Below are 17,930 nucleotides of genomic sequence, written 5' to 3'. Positions count from 1 at the left end.
CTAATTTTATATTTTATGGATGAAAATTTGTTTGTTCGTATAGTCTTTCCATTTGAGCTTTATATATTGGGCAATGTTCATTATTTGGTGAATGGGCTGTATTGTTATTAAATTTGGTCGACGTTTTACAATTCGAACAACATAAGATACTTGAACATGTGTGATTATTTTGTTTTTCTAAGCCACATCCTTTGCAAATCACATGATTGTGACAATCAGTTGTTTTATGGCCAAATTGGAAGCATTTTTGACATTGGCGAACGAAAAGTTTTGTTTGAGCATAACAACATTGGTAGTCAAGATAGATTCGGTTATTTAGTGTGTTTGTTATGATATGATGGACATTTGGGCTTACTCGCAGGACTATATTCATATGTTTCGCGGTATGGTCTCCATATTTCATTTTGAAAAGAAATTTAATTTCGTCTTTGAAGGCGGCAAGCTCTTCATTACAGTCTACAATTTGTTGATTTAGATTTAGTAAATCTGTATCAGTGGATACGTTTTTGAGCATGATAGTGGGATCTCTCATTTTTGGACAATATGCTGTACAATCATTTTTTGTTTCGTTGTTTGAATTAATTTGATTTATCAAATCTTCATAAGTTGATTCGTTATTTACGGTTTTGATTACTACACAATTACGTTTGCTGAAAATTTTATTAATTTTAGTTTTTTTGTTGGATTGTTTAATTAAGCTTTTAATTTTGCTTTCAATTATTTGTGGTGCAACGTTGTTGTTTGATTTGACAATAATAGTTTTTTCTTCAGATTTTTGTGGAAATTGAGGATGATTACTTGATTCTCTTTGAACAATTTGAGAGAAAGAAGGGATATGTTGATGATGATGATGATTATTGTTATTGCTACAATTATTATTGATGCCTTCTTTGATTTCCTTCAAAATATTATGCATATTTTCCATACTTTCTACTTTGGCAGCGATTTTACGAATGTTTTTAGATACTCCATCGATGATGTCAACAAATTTGTTGATTGTTCGTTTGTCACTTAAATTTTTGAATAGATCTAAAACATCGCAGCATTTAGAGACATCGAAATTATTGATTTTCGAAGGATTAGATAAAAGTTCTTCTAGTTCCATATCAGCCAAATTCAAATTTTTATTATTTTTATTTGAATCAGAACTTTGACTTGAATTGTCAAAATTTTTAGCGGTTTTGCTACTTTTAGACATAGCGGCAGCACTAGTCTGTCGACAGTTGCAAAAAGCAGCTGGACAAAAAGATTCCAAATTAATCGAAAATTTGAATATTGATGAAGTACGATGGATGAATAAAGATAAACCGACTGGGTTTATATTCCAGAAAAGAAAATTCGACACAAGAAAACAATTTGAAAAAAGTTTAATCAAAAAAAGGGAGAAAAAACAGGTAAAATGAAAAAAGCGTACATGTGCTTAACACAGCGGCTATTTCGACAGAGAGGGTGCAGTAAGAATGAGAACAAAAAAAAATTTAAAATTGACGTAAGCATGCGTATCTTTTTTTTTACGTTCATCGTACGACGAACTTTGATGTTAACTTTGTAGTAGCAGTTGGTTACAATTGGATCGTTGGTGTTTGATCATTTTATGTTTTGAGGAATGACCTTCTTCGATACATTATACCGCTATTACAATCATCGGGCAATCACACCACCATCATGGAACCGCGCCTTTTCTTCGCGCTCATTTCCCATTTTTTAAAAAAAAATTTTTCATTCATCCATACTGATATTATCCATAATACCGCCAATCATTTATGCTACTACTATTCTACCATCACTACATTTGATTGACCATCGATGTCGATGATTCTCTCTTTCTTTTCTTTTATATTTTGCCATGGTATGCCAGTTGATAGAATTTTTGCGTGTAAAATTATCATTCATCTTAGCTGAGATGGCTTGCAAACAAATAACTATCATACATACAAAGTATGGCTAAAAAAAATTTTCTTTGTTCATTTGCGTATGGCATGCGTGCTACTTTGCTGCTTATTCGCTAAATAATCTTCAAGCTTCATCATCAATAATAATAAACTTACCTATGGTAACAGACAAACATGCTACTATGTTTCGAGCGTGATTTAGCCACAATCTCGCTATATTGCTTCATATTGGCTATAGATTCTAACTGAGGATTTTAACTGAGCATGAATTTATATAAGGGGAAACAGACAAAAAAAGGTTGTCCCCCGTAAAAAAACAATCCAAAACTGAAATCATTATCATCAACCACTACTATGGAAATATTTCTGAAACACCACATAACATAAGATTGAAGGCGAAACCAAACCAAGTTTGACTCATTTTTTGTTACATTGCAATGATAATAATAATAATAAAACGGCGTCTCAACTCAACTCGATTTATGACTAACCAACACACTTGATGGCGGCGTCGAATATCATGATGATCATCACAAACACACACACACGACGACGGCAACTAAGACGACGAATTTCCGACTGAAAAAGAAAAAATTCTAAACTTTTTTTTCCAGTTATTTTTCCTTTATAATATTTCGTCCACGCCATCATATTATTTTTTTTTTTTTTTTGGGGATTCTTTGAGAAGTTGCTTGTCATCAAATCAAATGGGTGTGTTAAATGTTGAATTTGGAATTTTAAGAATAACAACAATAACAAAAAAATCCCAATGAATGAATGAAGAATGAATCAATTACTTAATTGTGTTTGATTTATGTGTGTGTTTCATTCTTGTGTTCGGATGTCACTTGATTTAATCTTTTTTTTTGTTGCAAATTTTTGTCATCATCATGATCAGAATAAATATCTCCTGTCCATAGCAACCTGAGAAAAACTAACTAAAACAATAAGACGTTTTGGTTATTGGTGTTGTTGGCGGTGGTGGCCTAGGCCAACGATTTTTTTTTTGTTTTGTTCGGTGTTTTTGTGTGTGTTTTATTCAGTGCCAAAATCAATCAATTTTTCAGTGTTTAGTGTTTTATATTCTGTGTTTGTGTTGTGATTTTTTTTCTATCAATCATTATCTTCAAATTTATCATCGATTTTATTTAAATTAATTTCGTCCAAAATTAAGGTAAGTTTTGTGAATTGAATGATAATTGTGTTGTTGTCGATCAATCCACCACGACCATCAAAAAAAAGGATTGATTTCAATCAAAAAAAGATATTGCTTGTTTTGATTTTTTCAAAACAACAAAAACAAAACAAAAAAAAATCTCTAAATGTTTTGATGTAAATCAAAAAAACATACATTGTTTTGTTTTGAATAATTTCCTCTTGTTTTTTTTTGTTATTTTATCATGACCGTTTTTCAATGATTACAATCATCATCAGGAATATCTAATCATATGGATGTGGTTGTTGTTGTTGTTTGTTTCATTTCCGTTTGATTGACATCATTTTTTTTTTGTTTTTTGATCGAATTTCTTCGAGTGAAAATTGTTGTCTTTTATTTATTTATTTATTTTTGATTGTGTTTTGTTTTGTTTTGTTTTGTTTTGTTTGTCTTCAAGAGACAGAGATTGGTTAGATTTGATTAGATTTTGAGATTTTTATGATGATAATGATGATTGTATGATGAATAGAATAGATGCTAATGATGACTTTTTCTTTCTTTTTTTTTCCTAAATGAGAAACAAAACAAACAAAAATTTTATCGTTCGTTTTTCAATCGCTATCCAAAAAAAAACAGGTAGAACAAATCTATGATAGAAGAAAAAAAAATTTCCATGAAATTCTTTACCTTTTTTTTCAATAGCAACTACAACAACAACAAAAAAAAACTGATGATGCAATTTGTTTAATTCATCATTATCATCATCATCAATGATTTTTTCTTTTACTTTTTTTTTCGCAAAACAGCTTGATCATCATAATTCAATGTGATGGTGATGTGAATGAAATTTTAAACAATTTATGTAAACAAAAAACAAACAAACAAACATTGTAGTTGTTTTTTTGTTTCCAGGTCGATCCAGGATGATCGAAACCTGACGAAAAAGCTACTTTCTTTTTCGTTTCATTTCATTGGTTTTTTTAAAGTTCAATCCATTTCCATTAACAACAACAGAAATATGAAATTTATCTATAAAAATGAATTGGGATTTAATCTAAACACAATGATGATGATCATCATTCATTTTATTCAATTTAATCAATCAATCATTTGTTTGGTGGCCGAAATAAGCTACTGAATTTTTTTTCATTTTTAAAATTTTTAAACTTAATGACTTGAAAATTGAAAAAAATAATCACAAAACATACTTTGACCTTGTCATCATTATCATCATCATCATCCATAATCATTGTGTAAATGAAAGAAATTTGTCCTGAAAAAAAACTCGGTTATTTTTCAAAGTTATATATCAGTATTTCAAAATGTCATTTTTATGATGACCGAATCATCATCCATTTTATTTATCCAGAAACGTTATTATTTTTTTCATATATTCAAATTTTTATATAAATGTAATATTGAAACTGTCAATCAAAAAAGAAAAATGTTGATGATGTACAATGGATGAATGGAAAAAGAAATCATCTTCAAACAGTATCAGATTTTTTTCTTCTTCTTCTTCTACATTCGATAATCGATGATCGATGTTTTGAAAAATTATTTCCTTCTCTTCCCTTTTTTTTCTTTCTCTCCCTTTCTTTGATGATGCTTGACATATCTTTTTGTTGTTGTTGTTGTCGATGATTGACGAAAAAAAAATGGGATAAGATTTTGTGTTTTCCTTAGACCTAAAAAACACGTTTTCAATGATTATGATGATTGTCGAATCTTTGACAATATTTTAATCAAATTTTGTTGTGAATGTGAAATTTTGATTTGCATGAATGAAATACAAACGATTATGGTGTGTGACACACATGTCCTTCAAATATGAAATAAAAAATTTATGAAATTTTTTCCGGAAATTTCATTTGGAATTAATTTTTTTGTTGGTTATCGACTTCGAAAAAAAAATTGTCTATATGATGGTGATTGATTGATTGATTGATTGAATTAGCTATCCGATTACATCAATATCATTGGGCCACACAACTTGTATTTGTAGATGCTTTTGTTGATAATTGATGCGCAAGCTTCTTGTGTTGTACTTTGATCAGGTTTTTATTGAATTTTTTGTTGTTGTTGTTGATATTACGCCTCAAACGTAATGTTTATCATCATTATATCATGACGCCAGAAGAGACGAAATATGGATGAAAATTCTTGGTAATTTTTTTTTTTTTATTACAATTTTGTCAAATTTTTCTCTACATTCAAACAAAATTAGTGTATGTTTTTTTCCAAATCGAAAGGGTTATTTTATTTGAACTCTATGTTCAAAGTGTATTGAACTTGTCATGATGATGATAATGGGAGAATGTTGTCAATAACAACTATTGTGATTGATTATCTCTCTCGTTTTTTGTTTTGTTTTGTTTTGTCGATAAAAATACTTATTGATCGATCAATCAATCTGATCATCAATTGATTTGATTTTTGATCCGTTGTTTTTTCCCCTTTACAATTACTGTTTAACAAATGTTAAGATTTAACATTTCCGTTTTTTTTCATATTCAAAAATGCAAAACAAAAAAAAACATATTTTGAGTGGTTTTTATTATGATTATCCGCAGCGAAGAGAAAATACAAAACAAAAAAAAACTATTGACATCCATTTGTTTTGTTGGATCAAAATTGGAACACACACACACACACACATTATGGGCCATAAAATAATGCTGTTGTTGTTCACATTGAACCATTTATGGCCATATGATTATGATGATGATGATGATGATGATAGTGATCCACATCCATGCATAATATTTTCTGTAACTTTCATGTTGTGTGTTTGTAAACTATATCAAACTTGGTATTTGTCTTTGTCCTGATATAATAATGGCTTGTGTTGTTTTGTTTTTGTTTTTTTTTACGTTGAGCATAATTTTCTTGAATCAAAAAAAAGTGATTTGATGTGTGATGGTGGTGAAACACAAACACAGAGATTGACTTCGATTTCTTTTTCTTTTTTGAAGAAAAAACTGACCGCGACCACTGTGTGTGTGTGTGTTTCAAGTATATCCATATGGATGGAATAAGAACAATTTTTTTCGTTTGGTTTTTTTTCATCACTCAATTCTCATTTCATTTTTGAGTATTTTTCGTTGCTTGTTTGTTTGTTTGTTTGTGTAGCAGACAATCAAGTTTTATATTTGCACAAATACAATTAGAGTATATTTGGAGCATAATAATATAAACATGATGGTGGTGAATGATAACCTTTATCCTCATTGATGATTATTATTAAGATGTTTTTTTGTTTTGTTGTTTTAAAACAAAACAAAACAAAAAAGTCACATAGTGAATGTAAGAGAGAGACAAACACAGGTCAACAACAGTAATAATTTGTTTGTATATCAGTTTTTTGTTTTATTGGATATACCAAAGTAAACTTTTAAACGATGATCAAAATTTGGATTTGTTTTGTTCGCTTTAGAAAATCGAATCAATCAAAACAAAAAAAATGTTATATATTCTTGAAGCTTCCGGCGACCTATCTATTTTTTTGAAAAAAATGTTGTTGTCAATTTAATTTTCCATTCTATTTTAGAATTTACTTGTCTTATTTCTTCATTGTCATCATCATTATCATCATCATTGTTTTGGATCACTCGAGGCTATTGTTTGTTTTTTTTTTTTTGATTCAAAGATTTGTTTCTTTTGGTTACAAATAAATAAACTCCCAATGGATACATTAAATACATAGTCAACCAAAAAAAAAAAATTTGGTAAAATATTTTTCTCTTGACATCAATTTAATCGAATCTTTTCGAGAATCATATCCTTTTCACATATGGTTCTTATAATATGGAACAAAAATCAAGATTCAGGCTAAAATAATATTATTATTATTGAATCAAATGAGAAAATAATGAATATTATGATGATAGAAACCATAGATTTTTTTTCATTATTATTTTTGTTGTTGTTGTTGTTGTTGTTTTTCTAATCATATTTTCATTCATTTATGTTTATGGTAAGACATAAGGCGTTTCTTAAATGAAAATTATCTGCTGCTGGTGTTTATGACAGCATTCAGTAACAATTATTATGTATCAATGACATATAGTTATGATGTGAAACAAAAAAAAACAAAACAAAAATATGTCCACTGAACCCATATAATAATAATAATACGAATGATGATTTAATTCTGGAACATCATCCAACAAACAGCAGTAAACCAACGAACGAAAAACAAAAAAAAAATGAAATTCAAAGTCAACGAACCAAGAATAAATATTTTCTGTTTTTTTTTCTTCGTTTCTTGTTTACGGTGGCTAGGCTTTCTTTGGTTCTCGGTGTGATGTATGATGTGGTAAACAATTTTTATTTCGTTTTTTTTTTTGTTGGCTTCTTTTTGGCTTAATATAATTCTTCGTCGTTGGTGTGTATTTGAGTGTCCCATTTTCATTATTTTTGTGTTTCGGGAATTATATTTTGTTTTGTTTTTTTTTTGTTTTCGTTTCGAAATTTGTTTTCATAGAATCCCGAGGATTTTCATTCATAGGAAACAAACCTAAAAACTAAAAAAAAAATACGTGTGTTCGTCGATGTGCGAATCGTGATTCGTTGTGTTTATGAAGAAAAAAAACATGGCTTTTCATTTTTGTTTTCTATTTCACGAATTCAGAAAGCTGAAATTAGTTTTTTTTCCATGTCTCTTTTTCACGCTGGTTGATAATGGAATTGAATTGTTGTTGTTGTTGTTGTTTTTTTCGAACAACAACAACAACAAATTACGTCATACGTAAATGGATGCAATTTAGGGGCTATCATCATCATTTTTATTAAAAAGTAATGTATCATCAGTCAAAAGTCTTATTTTTTTGTGATTTATTAATTTGTAAATTGCACAACTATCATCATCATCATTTCAATCGAAAGAATTTATTTTCCCAAAAGATATTTGGAACTTAATTTTTTCGTTTTTTTTTTTTTGTTGAAACAACAACAAATTTACCATATAAATTGTGGTTATATGATCGATGTCGATATATGGTTCCATACATCATATCATATCATATCACGGATACGGATTTCCTTTTCATTGTTTTTGATTTTGAAAATTTTATTGCCATTTTGCTTATTGAATGGTTTTAGTGTTTGTGTGTGTGTGTGTTCAGTTTTGATCAGGAACAAAAATCCTGATTTTGATTGATTGATACGAATCGATTAACCCGTTTGTTTTTAAATTATCAAACGTATCTGCATGAAACGTGTGATTATTATTGACATTTTTGAAAGTGAAATTTTTATTTTCTCTCTTTTCTTTCACTCAAATTGTCATTGGTTAATTCAGTTTGATTTGATTTTGTTCTATTTTTATCATTTTATATATTGACTATAGTATTAAATATTTGTTTGTTAACCACGAGTTTTTTTTTATTTTGTTTTGCCTAGATTTTATCCGATTGTGTAATCATCATGTTCTACAGTTTGCCATCATCATCATCATCATCGTGAAGGTATTTCGGGAACATTTTTTTTTCTTTCGTTTTGTTTGTTTGTCTAAATTCACTGTTTCAAAGTTGTTGTTGTTGTTGTTGAAAGTGAGACAAATATCCATTAGAAGAAAATAACAAAGTTTTTTTTGTTGTTGGTGAATGAATTGTTGTTGGATCGGAAACATCGAAAAGTTTTTTCATTTTCGGGTAATTTTAGCTCATTATTATTATCGATAGTTATAAATACCCGCTTATTTATCGTTTTGTTGTTGTTGTTGTTGTTATACAGTCGATATAAATATCATCGTTTCTTTTTTTTTCAATCGATTGATCGATATCCATCCAATCATTATTTTGTAGTGTGTGTGTGTAAACTGATCTCTTGCCTGTATTGTTTTGTTGTACATTGATTATGTCATGTTATTTTTTTTGGTTCACTATTGAATCGTCAACAAAACAACAACCACGACAATAATGAATAGGAGCTTTTTTCGGGCTAATCTTCATCATCATCATCATGGTGAAAAAAAAATAATCAATCGGCTTATTCAATATATAATGAGATAATTATCGATTATTGACCTTGTTTATTATGTTGCCCACTACATTGAAATTATTATTTTTTTTTGTAACTTGTTCACTCCAATTAGATATCATTATTTTATTTTGGACATTTATCATATTTCTTTTATGTAATAATAATAATGATGATGATGATAATAATCTACTTATCTTGTTTGTTTGTTTATAATATAAAAATATATTTAACAATTTTTTTTTATACCGACCGACAATCACGATATTTATATTTTGAATAGAATAAAAAAGTTGTAATAATCATTATTACTTATTAAATTTAATAAATGTATCAAAATTATTGGGTTACCTTTTTTTTTCTCTCCATTTCTCCAATAATTCAATGATTTGAATTTTGGTTTGTCTGGCCACTAAAAAGATCTGTCTATCATTTTGACAACAACAGACCAAAGAAAAAAAAATCGATATTGATACGATTTAAAAATGTTATTGTTTTATTTGCCTGTTGTTGCTAAAAATAAAAATAAAAATTTTCTTTTTAAATTATTCAGTTGGTTATCCCGAATTAAAAACAACATGCGTGCAACATTAATGATGATGATGGTAGTTAATCATCGATGTTTTTTTTTCATCAATTCAATTGTTTCGATTCTGAATGTTGGGGAAAAATAATGTTTAGAATTTTGATAAATCTATTGGCGTGTTATATTAGGATTTTTTTTCACAAAAAAAAAAAAAAAAAAAATGATGTCTTTAGTGATCTATTCTATAGTGTGGTATGGTGGTAGCAGTGTTTGGTGATGGTTGGAACACAAGCAAGAAAATCAGGTTTTTATTTTGTTCATCAATTGTGAACAAAATAAAAAAGAAAATTTATTCAGTTTTGAAATGAAATGTAAAATGATGATGATTACGTTGTTGATGATGATGATGATGTTGTGTAGTTTTTTTTCTGGTAAATGGATGTTATTAGTCATACGAGAAAAAAAGAAGATGTATGTATGTGGATTTTGGTTTTATATCAATTCATCTCAATCCTATAGCTTCAGTGTGTGATGTTGATTAATCAATAACAACTTCTTTTTTTGTTGTTGTTGTTGAATTACACCACTACATTTTTTTTCCAATGGAATTCAAGTATCGATTTATGGAAATTTTCAGATAAAAATTTTTCTATGGAAAAAAAAATTTGTGTTTATAATTTTCAATTCGTTATCCAGATGAAGAAAAAAAAATTATAGCCACGGTATATTTGGTCAGAAAAAAAAAGTTTATTTTTTTACTTCCAAAATTGAATTTTATCGATGCAATTTCATTTTATATCGATTATATAATTTTACAATAGATCATTGGTTGAATGAATGAATGAATTGAGCAAAAGAATACAATAGTCGATTTTCACAAAGTCGTTTTATTCTTCTTCTTCTTCTTCATTGGTTTGAGGTCAAACCATTTCAAAGATTGATGGCTATCAATTATCATCAAACACATTCGTTGATGATGATGATGATGATGATGATGATGATGGGATGGACTGATGTATGAAACAGTGAAAGAAATGAATTTTGGGTGAAGAAAAAAAAATTTGAAGAAAAAATCTCCTTTTTTTCCAAATTGCATGTTCTAATTTTTTCTTGTTGTTGTTGTTGTTGTTGATTTGGTGATGATTTCGAATGATAGGAAATGGTTGCAAAAAAAAATATTTTTTTTTCAATCGAATTGAATTGGAAAAAAACGAAGAAGAAGAAGAATGATCGAGGTAACCAAACATTTACTGAAATGATAATGTCGAACCAAGCAAGAGATAGAGAGTGAGAGAGAAAATTGTATGCACATCACATCTTTACCAATTGCGTTGGCGTTTGTTTTTATTATATAAATTGATGTGTGTGTATGTGTGTATGTTTGGATGTTTAATGTTGTTGTTATTTTTTTCATTCTTGGTAACATTCCTTATAACTTTTTTTCCATCATCATCATCATTTACTAAATGGAAAAACGTTTTTTTTTCTTCTTCTTCAGTTTAGTTTGGTCGTTCACATTTGTATTGCAGCAATTGGATAATTGTGAAAAATGAATGAATGAAATGAAAAAGTCTACTCTTAAAGCTACTGTATATGAAAGGGTAGTTTTTACATTCTTAATTCCTGACATTAATGAAAAAAACTAGTAATTTGTTGTTTTGAAAAATATATAATACTTATTATATGATCTAGTAGAAAAAGACACCTACCTTAAAGTGAGAAAATATAGCTATTAATAATGTTAAACATAAATGAAGATTCTCAAGAGAATCATTCAATTTATTACCGGCTTGTAAAAAAAATTATCAATCTATTCTTAGAATGAATTATGTTAGTGATGATAATTTTCAGTGTTTATGAATTTTTTTGGTCACTATTCAATTATATTTGTCAGTTTGTTTTGTTTGAAACAATAAATATGATCTGCAAAAATTGAAACAGATCCTGTATATCAATTGCTAGATTATATCATGTTTTTTTTAAACCAAAAATATGATAATGATTGCTTTGGGTATCAGATATCATAATTGAGAACCAATGTTGAATTTAAAATTAAAAAAAAATTTTTTTTATCATGATCATCGCTAACACCTTTTCTTTCTATTTTTCTCTCTCTCACTCACTCAGTCTTTAAGTTATCTGATAGCAAACGAAATCAGGATGATGATATTAACGAAATACCAGTTTTTTTTCTGGGTTGTCTTTGTTCTGGATTTTTGATAATGTTAAAAAAAATGTTAAGTTGATGATGATCAAGATTAGTTTGATGATAAAACAAAATTATTCAAATGTCTAGCCAAAATTAGTGATAGAGGGTGATTTGTGAATTTTATTATTATTATTATTAGTATCCAATGTTTTTTCTTTCGGTGGTGATGAAATCATTACTTTGTGAAACAATAATTGTGTTTAGTAAAGAACAACAACAAAAAAAAACTAATAAATCGTAAAGCAGAATGTAAATTGTATTTGATCGATTACCGTGTTAATACAAACAAGTTTTTTTGTTTTTGTTTTCAAATGTTAATGTTTTATTTGTTGATGAAAACTGATGACCATGGATTGAAAATTATTGACAAGAAAATTATTTTCTTGTTCAATCACAGCTAATCGATGTTGTTGTTGTTGTTGTTGTCTGATCTAATCTTAATCAATCTGTTTTTTTTTCTTCGTTATAGACATATGGTGATCAATTTACAAGGTTAATCTTATCATCATTATCATCAGAAGCATAATCAATCTTAATAAATCTACATAAATATAAATGATTATATATCAAAAACATTGAACATATTGATTTTTGGCAATAATCAAATATAAATATTGAAATAATAATAACATTTGATCAATGACCATCTTGTTTGTTTGTTTGTTTTTTTGTTTTTTTGGATGAATTTCTGTGTGATTGAAACAATAAAGATATAGTTACTTGGACCGGAAATGTTGCCTGACAAACATCATTCATATCAGTAGTAAAATTTATAAGATATTCATCATCATAGCTGTAAATGAAAACTGATATCAATCAATCAATCAATCAAATTTTGCTTATCATTCACACATTTTTTTTCATTCATAGTTTAGCAATCATATTACATAATGTTTGTTTAAATGAAACAAAAAAAAAAAATAAATGAATGCCAGATTTGTGGGCGCACCGCACCAATCTGGCATGTTAGATTTAAACATTTTGAAAACAAAAAAAACGAATATTTATCATTTCGAATTGAGAAGGAAAAAAAATGAAGAACGCCTTTGGATTTTCATGTTTCAAGATTTTTAGATCTTTTTTTTTTGCTCATGCTGTGTTAAAAGTTTGTGTCTCTGTGTCAATAAAACACACACACACATACATTAATAATAATCAAGTGTCAAGAACGACCTAATAGAAAACGAAAAATTCATATTTTCATTTCGAATTCAATTTTTTTTTCTTCTCTCGAATTCATATGTAAATATTTTATTTTTTGTTGTTATGTTCTTTATGTTCGATAATAATAATGATTGAAAAGAATATTCTTATTTCTTTTATTATTTTCTTATTTTGTTTGATGAAAAAAAAATGAAATTCTAGATCGATCGATCGATCGTTCGTTGGTTCGTTCAATCGATCGATTCTTGACATTATTAGTTTCAATTTTTTGATCATAAGAATTACATGAAAATTGATTGATTGCAATGAATACCGTTTGTTGACCTGTTTTTGTTTTTTCTCTTTCTCTCTAGTAAATGATATTTTTTTCTTCGATCAATAGTTTCTTTGTTGTAGAAACGGTATAATAATAGTAATGGATAATTTAATGGATCGATTTGCTGAATTTATTAATGAATTTCTAATGATGATGATTTAAATTTTTTTTTCTTTCTTTCATTTTGTTTCCAAATATCCGATCATCAATAAATCAATCATATAATTTTGGTGTGTGTGTGTGTTCGGCAAAACTAGAATGAACAACAAAAAAAAATGTTACAAAATTGAATGATTTGAAAGCAAAGATTACTTACGGCTCTTAAAATAAGTAAGTGTGAAAATTTTCTCTCTCTCTCTCTCTCTCTCTAAATCACATTGATCCTACACATTTGGTTTGTTGTAAAGCAAATTGAACCGACAGAAGAAAAAAAACAAATTCTTTCGGCTAATGGGCAACGATTATTTGATTCACACCACTTTTCATAAAAGAAGATTAAAGTCAGTAAAAGCCGATGATGATGATGATGATTATCATCATCTAGCTTAACCAATAATCTCTTTCTATCTATTTTTTTTTCTCTTTGAATAATTTTAATGATGTTTGATGATCTATATTTTATCGTGTTGCCATCATTATCATTATCATCATCATCATCATCATCGTAAATATCATTGAATTTGAATATAATGAATACATATCCGAATAACGGTATATCTTTCTCTATGTTGTTGTTGTTGTTGTTGCCGCTTGTTATATTCGTTATATAAATGCGCCATTATCATCATCATTATAATGATGATTATTACAGTTATAGTTTCAAAAAGAACAAGAAAATGCTCATTTGTTTTTTTTCACTACAAAATGATGATCATCATGTCATGTCATGTGTCACATACACACACACACACATGCATTCATAATTTGAAAATGTTTTAATGATTTTTCCTGGCTTTCTTTGTTGTTATTTAGCTGTTTTTACACTTTTTTTTTCTGAAGGAGGTCGGTTATTGCTGTTGTTATTGTTGATTACTAATTATAATAATAATTATTATATGACAGCTAAATCATCATCGTGATGACAATATTGATGATATTATTATTATTATTACAATAATACAGATACAGATATATTTTCATTTGACTAATGATGATATCAAAAGAAGAAGAAGGAGAAGAAAATTTTCGTGTCTTGTCATCATTCAACACATTTTTTTATTCAATAAATAATTAGGATTTTCTTTTTTTCTAATTCAATTCATTTTGATTATGATGATGAAATAATTTCATTCAATTCTTTTTCTTTCTGGTTTATGATATTTGCAATATTGTTTTGTTTTTCACACAATTTCTTGCAGCAATATTGTTTTTTTTAAGAAAAATATTTGCCCATCGTCTTTTTTTCATTATTATTATTCTTATTATGATTTTCAAAGATGAAATCAATATTATCGCACACACACACAAAATGTGTGTGTTATTTGGTCCATTTGTTTGATCAATTTCAATTTTCCTTTTTGTATTATTATTTTCGATAAAGAAATGTGTGTGTGTGTGTGTGCTTTTGACGTGTATCACACTAGATTGGTTAGATATTAGATAGATAGATAGATAGATGGGAACCATCTCCCAAGTGGTATATATAGTCTATATTTTGAAATGATTTTTTTTGTTTTGTTTTCGATCACAAATTGATATTCGATGAAGAAAACAACAAAAAAAAATCATAGTAATAACCGGAATGAATGTTGAAAAAAAGCCAATTTTATTATTATTATTATTATTATTTTAAAACTGATTTTTCTGTGTTTGTTTGTTTTTCAGGCGGAAAATTGAATCAATATTTTATTTATTTGATTGCTTGCTTGCTTGATATATTCGCGTATCGATATATTTTATTTATTATTTTTTTCTTTTAAATTTTTTGTTTCTCTCTCGTTCCATCATCATCATCATCATATGACGATTTTCTTGATTTCATGTCCATTTCTTTTCTGTTTTTTTCTTTCTTTCGTTTTTTTTTGTTTGTGGAACTTTCCCAGATGTATTTTTCCCATCACACCTGGATTATATTTTTTTTTGAAAGTTTTCGTTTGTTGTTTAGGAAAATCTTTCCAAAATAATATATAAAAAAAAACATCAATATGTTGTCGTTGTTGTTATTTTGACATATTGATTCCACTCCTTGAAACATCACTATATCAGAAACGGAAAAAAAAATCAAAAGTGCGACATTGTTATGTTTTATTCATTTGTTGAAATTGAATTGAATGAAAATTGAAAAAAAAATTTTCCTATCAGTGAATAGGAAAATGAAAATCAATGAGCAACAAAATGAAATAAAGTTTGGTTTGGTCGCTTGTGTAATAAGCATCGTTAATAATAATAATATAAAAAAAGATTTGTTCGTTTGATCATTATTTTATTTTTATATATCCGATTTAAAATTTTTGTGTGTGTGTGTGTGTGTGTGTGTGTGTGTGTGTAAATTGAAAACGGCTTTTTGTTTAACTGGAAAAAAAAGTTCATCATTATTTTTTCAAAATGAAGAAAAAAAACCAAATAATTTGGAATTTCATTGACAAATTCAATATCGAATGAAAAAAAGAAAAGAAAAACTTACTTCAATCAATTGATAATGATGATGGCAATCAAAGATTGATCTTTGATTTCGAATCAGTAGGAAAAAAAACTATGTATAATTCTTACCAATCATCATTATTTTGATGCAAATTTTTGTTTTTTGTTTTTTTGTTATTGTTTTGAATGTTAAAAACCGGATAATAATGATAAAATGGCGATCTCAATTTTTCATACATTGAATATATTTACTAGGCGAAAAAGAGAGAGAGAGAGAGGTGTGATTACTATCACCACACATTACATAATTTACAATAGATTAGGAACTGAATCAAATTTTGTGATGATGATGATGATGATGATGATATGAATAAATTTCAATATTAATGATAATGAGGATGATGATGATGTTAAAGGCAAGTTGTTGAATATATTAATATTAAATAATATCTATTGATATCAATAAACTTTTTTTTTTTTCGGTTATATAATGATGATGATGATTCATCAATTCTATAAAATAGCGACATCTAACGATGATTATATTTGAAATTGAATCCATGATACAGATTTCATATTTTTTTTCTGGGGTGTTCACATTTCATCAAATGATGAAAATAATTAATATTTTTTATTTGTAAATTTCATCATCATTTGATTTTTTTTTGCCATTTATAATGACTAAATTTATCATGAAATTATTATTATTATGAATGTTTGAATCGAATTGCTATTGCTATTCTCGACAAATGTTTGAATTGGATTGAAGAGAGAGAGAGAGAGAAACAAAAAAGCCATTAGAATATTTAGATTATAATTGCATCAGTCATGTTAATGATAATGATGATAATAATAATTAAAATCTTTTTTTTCTCCCAATGATCGTTGTTTCTAATTGGCTTCTTTTTTTTTGGCATCCATTTTTTTCGTATTGCTGCTTTTTTGATAATATTTCCGTCAACTTATGACGATTGATTGGCTTGTAATAATAATGATGATAATAATAATTTTCTAATTAATAATAATACTGATATGATATTTCACATTTACAAAACAAACAAAAGAGATGAAATGACTTGAAAGTCTTACCTATTTTCTGAATTGATTGTAAGAATCTGTAAGAATATATCTAGAGCACAAAAGATACGATTCGTTTTCAACATGAAAAATTTTCAATTTTTTTTCGTTGTTCAGATTTTTTTCATATTCTTTTTTTTCTGACTGAATTATTATCCTTTCTTATCAATTTTTTTTGGCATTCTTTGCCATTCACTAATAGCATACGAGAATAATAAGAATATTCTTTTCTTTTCTTTTTTTGTTGCACAAAATTCATCCAGAATGATAAGTGCATTCTGGCATAATAAATATATATAAATGGTTAAAAAAAAGGCATATCTATGTTATATGTTTAAGAAGATGAAAAAAAATATTTATGAAAATTGATGTCCCTATAGTATGAACAAACACATTGCCTGGAATTCATTCAGTTATTATATAAAAAAAAATAACGGTAATACGATGATGATGATGATGAGAATTGTGTATATTACATAACACTGTTATTAAAGTTTCAAAATCATGAAACCGTAAATGTTTTTTTTTCACAATGCTTTCATAAGTATCGTCATTGTTGTTGTTTACTTGTAAAATTTGAAGGAAAAAAAATGAAAAATTCTTAAACATTTTCTTTAAATTTCATGTTTTTCAATTCAGTTCACAAAAACTTTTCATCTTGAAATTAAAATTTAAAAGAAGAAGCAAAAAAAAATACCCTATTCTTCTTCAGGCTACGATCCATTTCCGATTTAAATTATGAAGAAAAAATCATTTTCTTTTTTCTCAGTTTTTTTTTATTCAAAAGTATCAAGTAGAATTAACACGAATGTACAAAATTTATTGAATGGTGGATGTGAGAAAGTTTTTCTACTCTTTCTTTTTCTTTTAACAGATTTCAATCACTGTATCAGAATCCGATAATTTGTTTCGATATTTTTTGACTAGACAAATATTTTAAAAAATTTCAATCGAAACACATCTGCAGATGTGATTTGATTTGATTTTTTCTTCTTCTTCGTTTTCATCGTTTCTTGGGACCAAACATA

At 27.3% G+C, this 17,930-nt stretch overlaps 2 protein-coding genes across 3 annotated transcripts in view; one reads left to right on the top strand and one right to left on the bottom strand.

The window, feature by feature from the left end:
- Positions 1-1,870, bottom strand: LOC142645009 (uncharacterized). Its single transcript, XM_075820000.1, has one exon. It carries the CDS (start codon positions 1,196-1,198, stop codon positions 14-16), a length of 1,185 nt encoding a protein of 394 aa, XP_075676115.1. The 5' UTR covers positions 1,199-1,870; the 3' UTR covers positions 1-13.
- A 348-nt stretch (positions 1,871-2,218) lies between these two features.
- The window catches only part of PlexA (plexin A), a 57,706-nt gene continuing 41,994 nt past the window's right edge, over positions 2,219-17,930 (top strand). Inside the window, exons 1-2 of one of the 2 annotated variants that reach the window (XM_075819997.1) lie at positions 2,219-3,066; positions 8,452-8,516. The gene's annotated coding sequence lies outside the window, so the exon portion shown is untranslated. The remainder of the gene's footprint in view (positions 3,067-8,451; positions 8,517-17,930) is intronic. The other variant, XM_075819998.1, reaches the window with a different exon arrangement.

This window comes from Dermatophagoides pteronyssinus, unplaced genomic scaffold (assembly GCF_027571235.1).
Source record: "Dermatophagoides pteronyssinus isolate colony J.1.1.1.1 unplaced genomic scaffold, Derpt_VIB-CSIC_2022.12 sq0005, whole genome shotgun sequence".
NCBI lineage: Eukaryota > Metazoa > Arthropoda > Arachnida > Sarcoptiformes > Pyroglyphidae > Dermatophagoides > Dermatophagoides pteronyssinus.
This window is presented reverse-complemented; position numbering and strand designations above follow the sequence as displayed.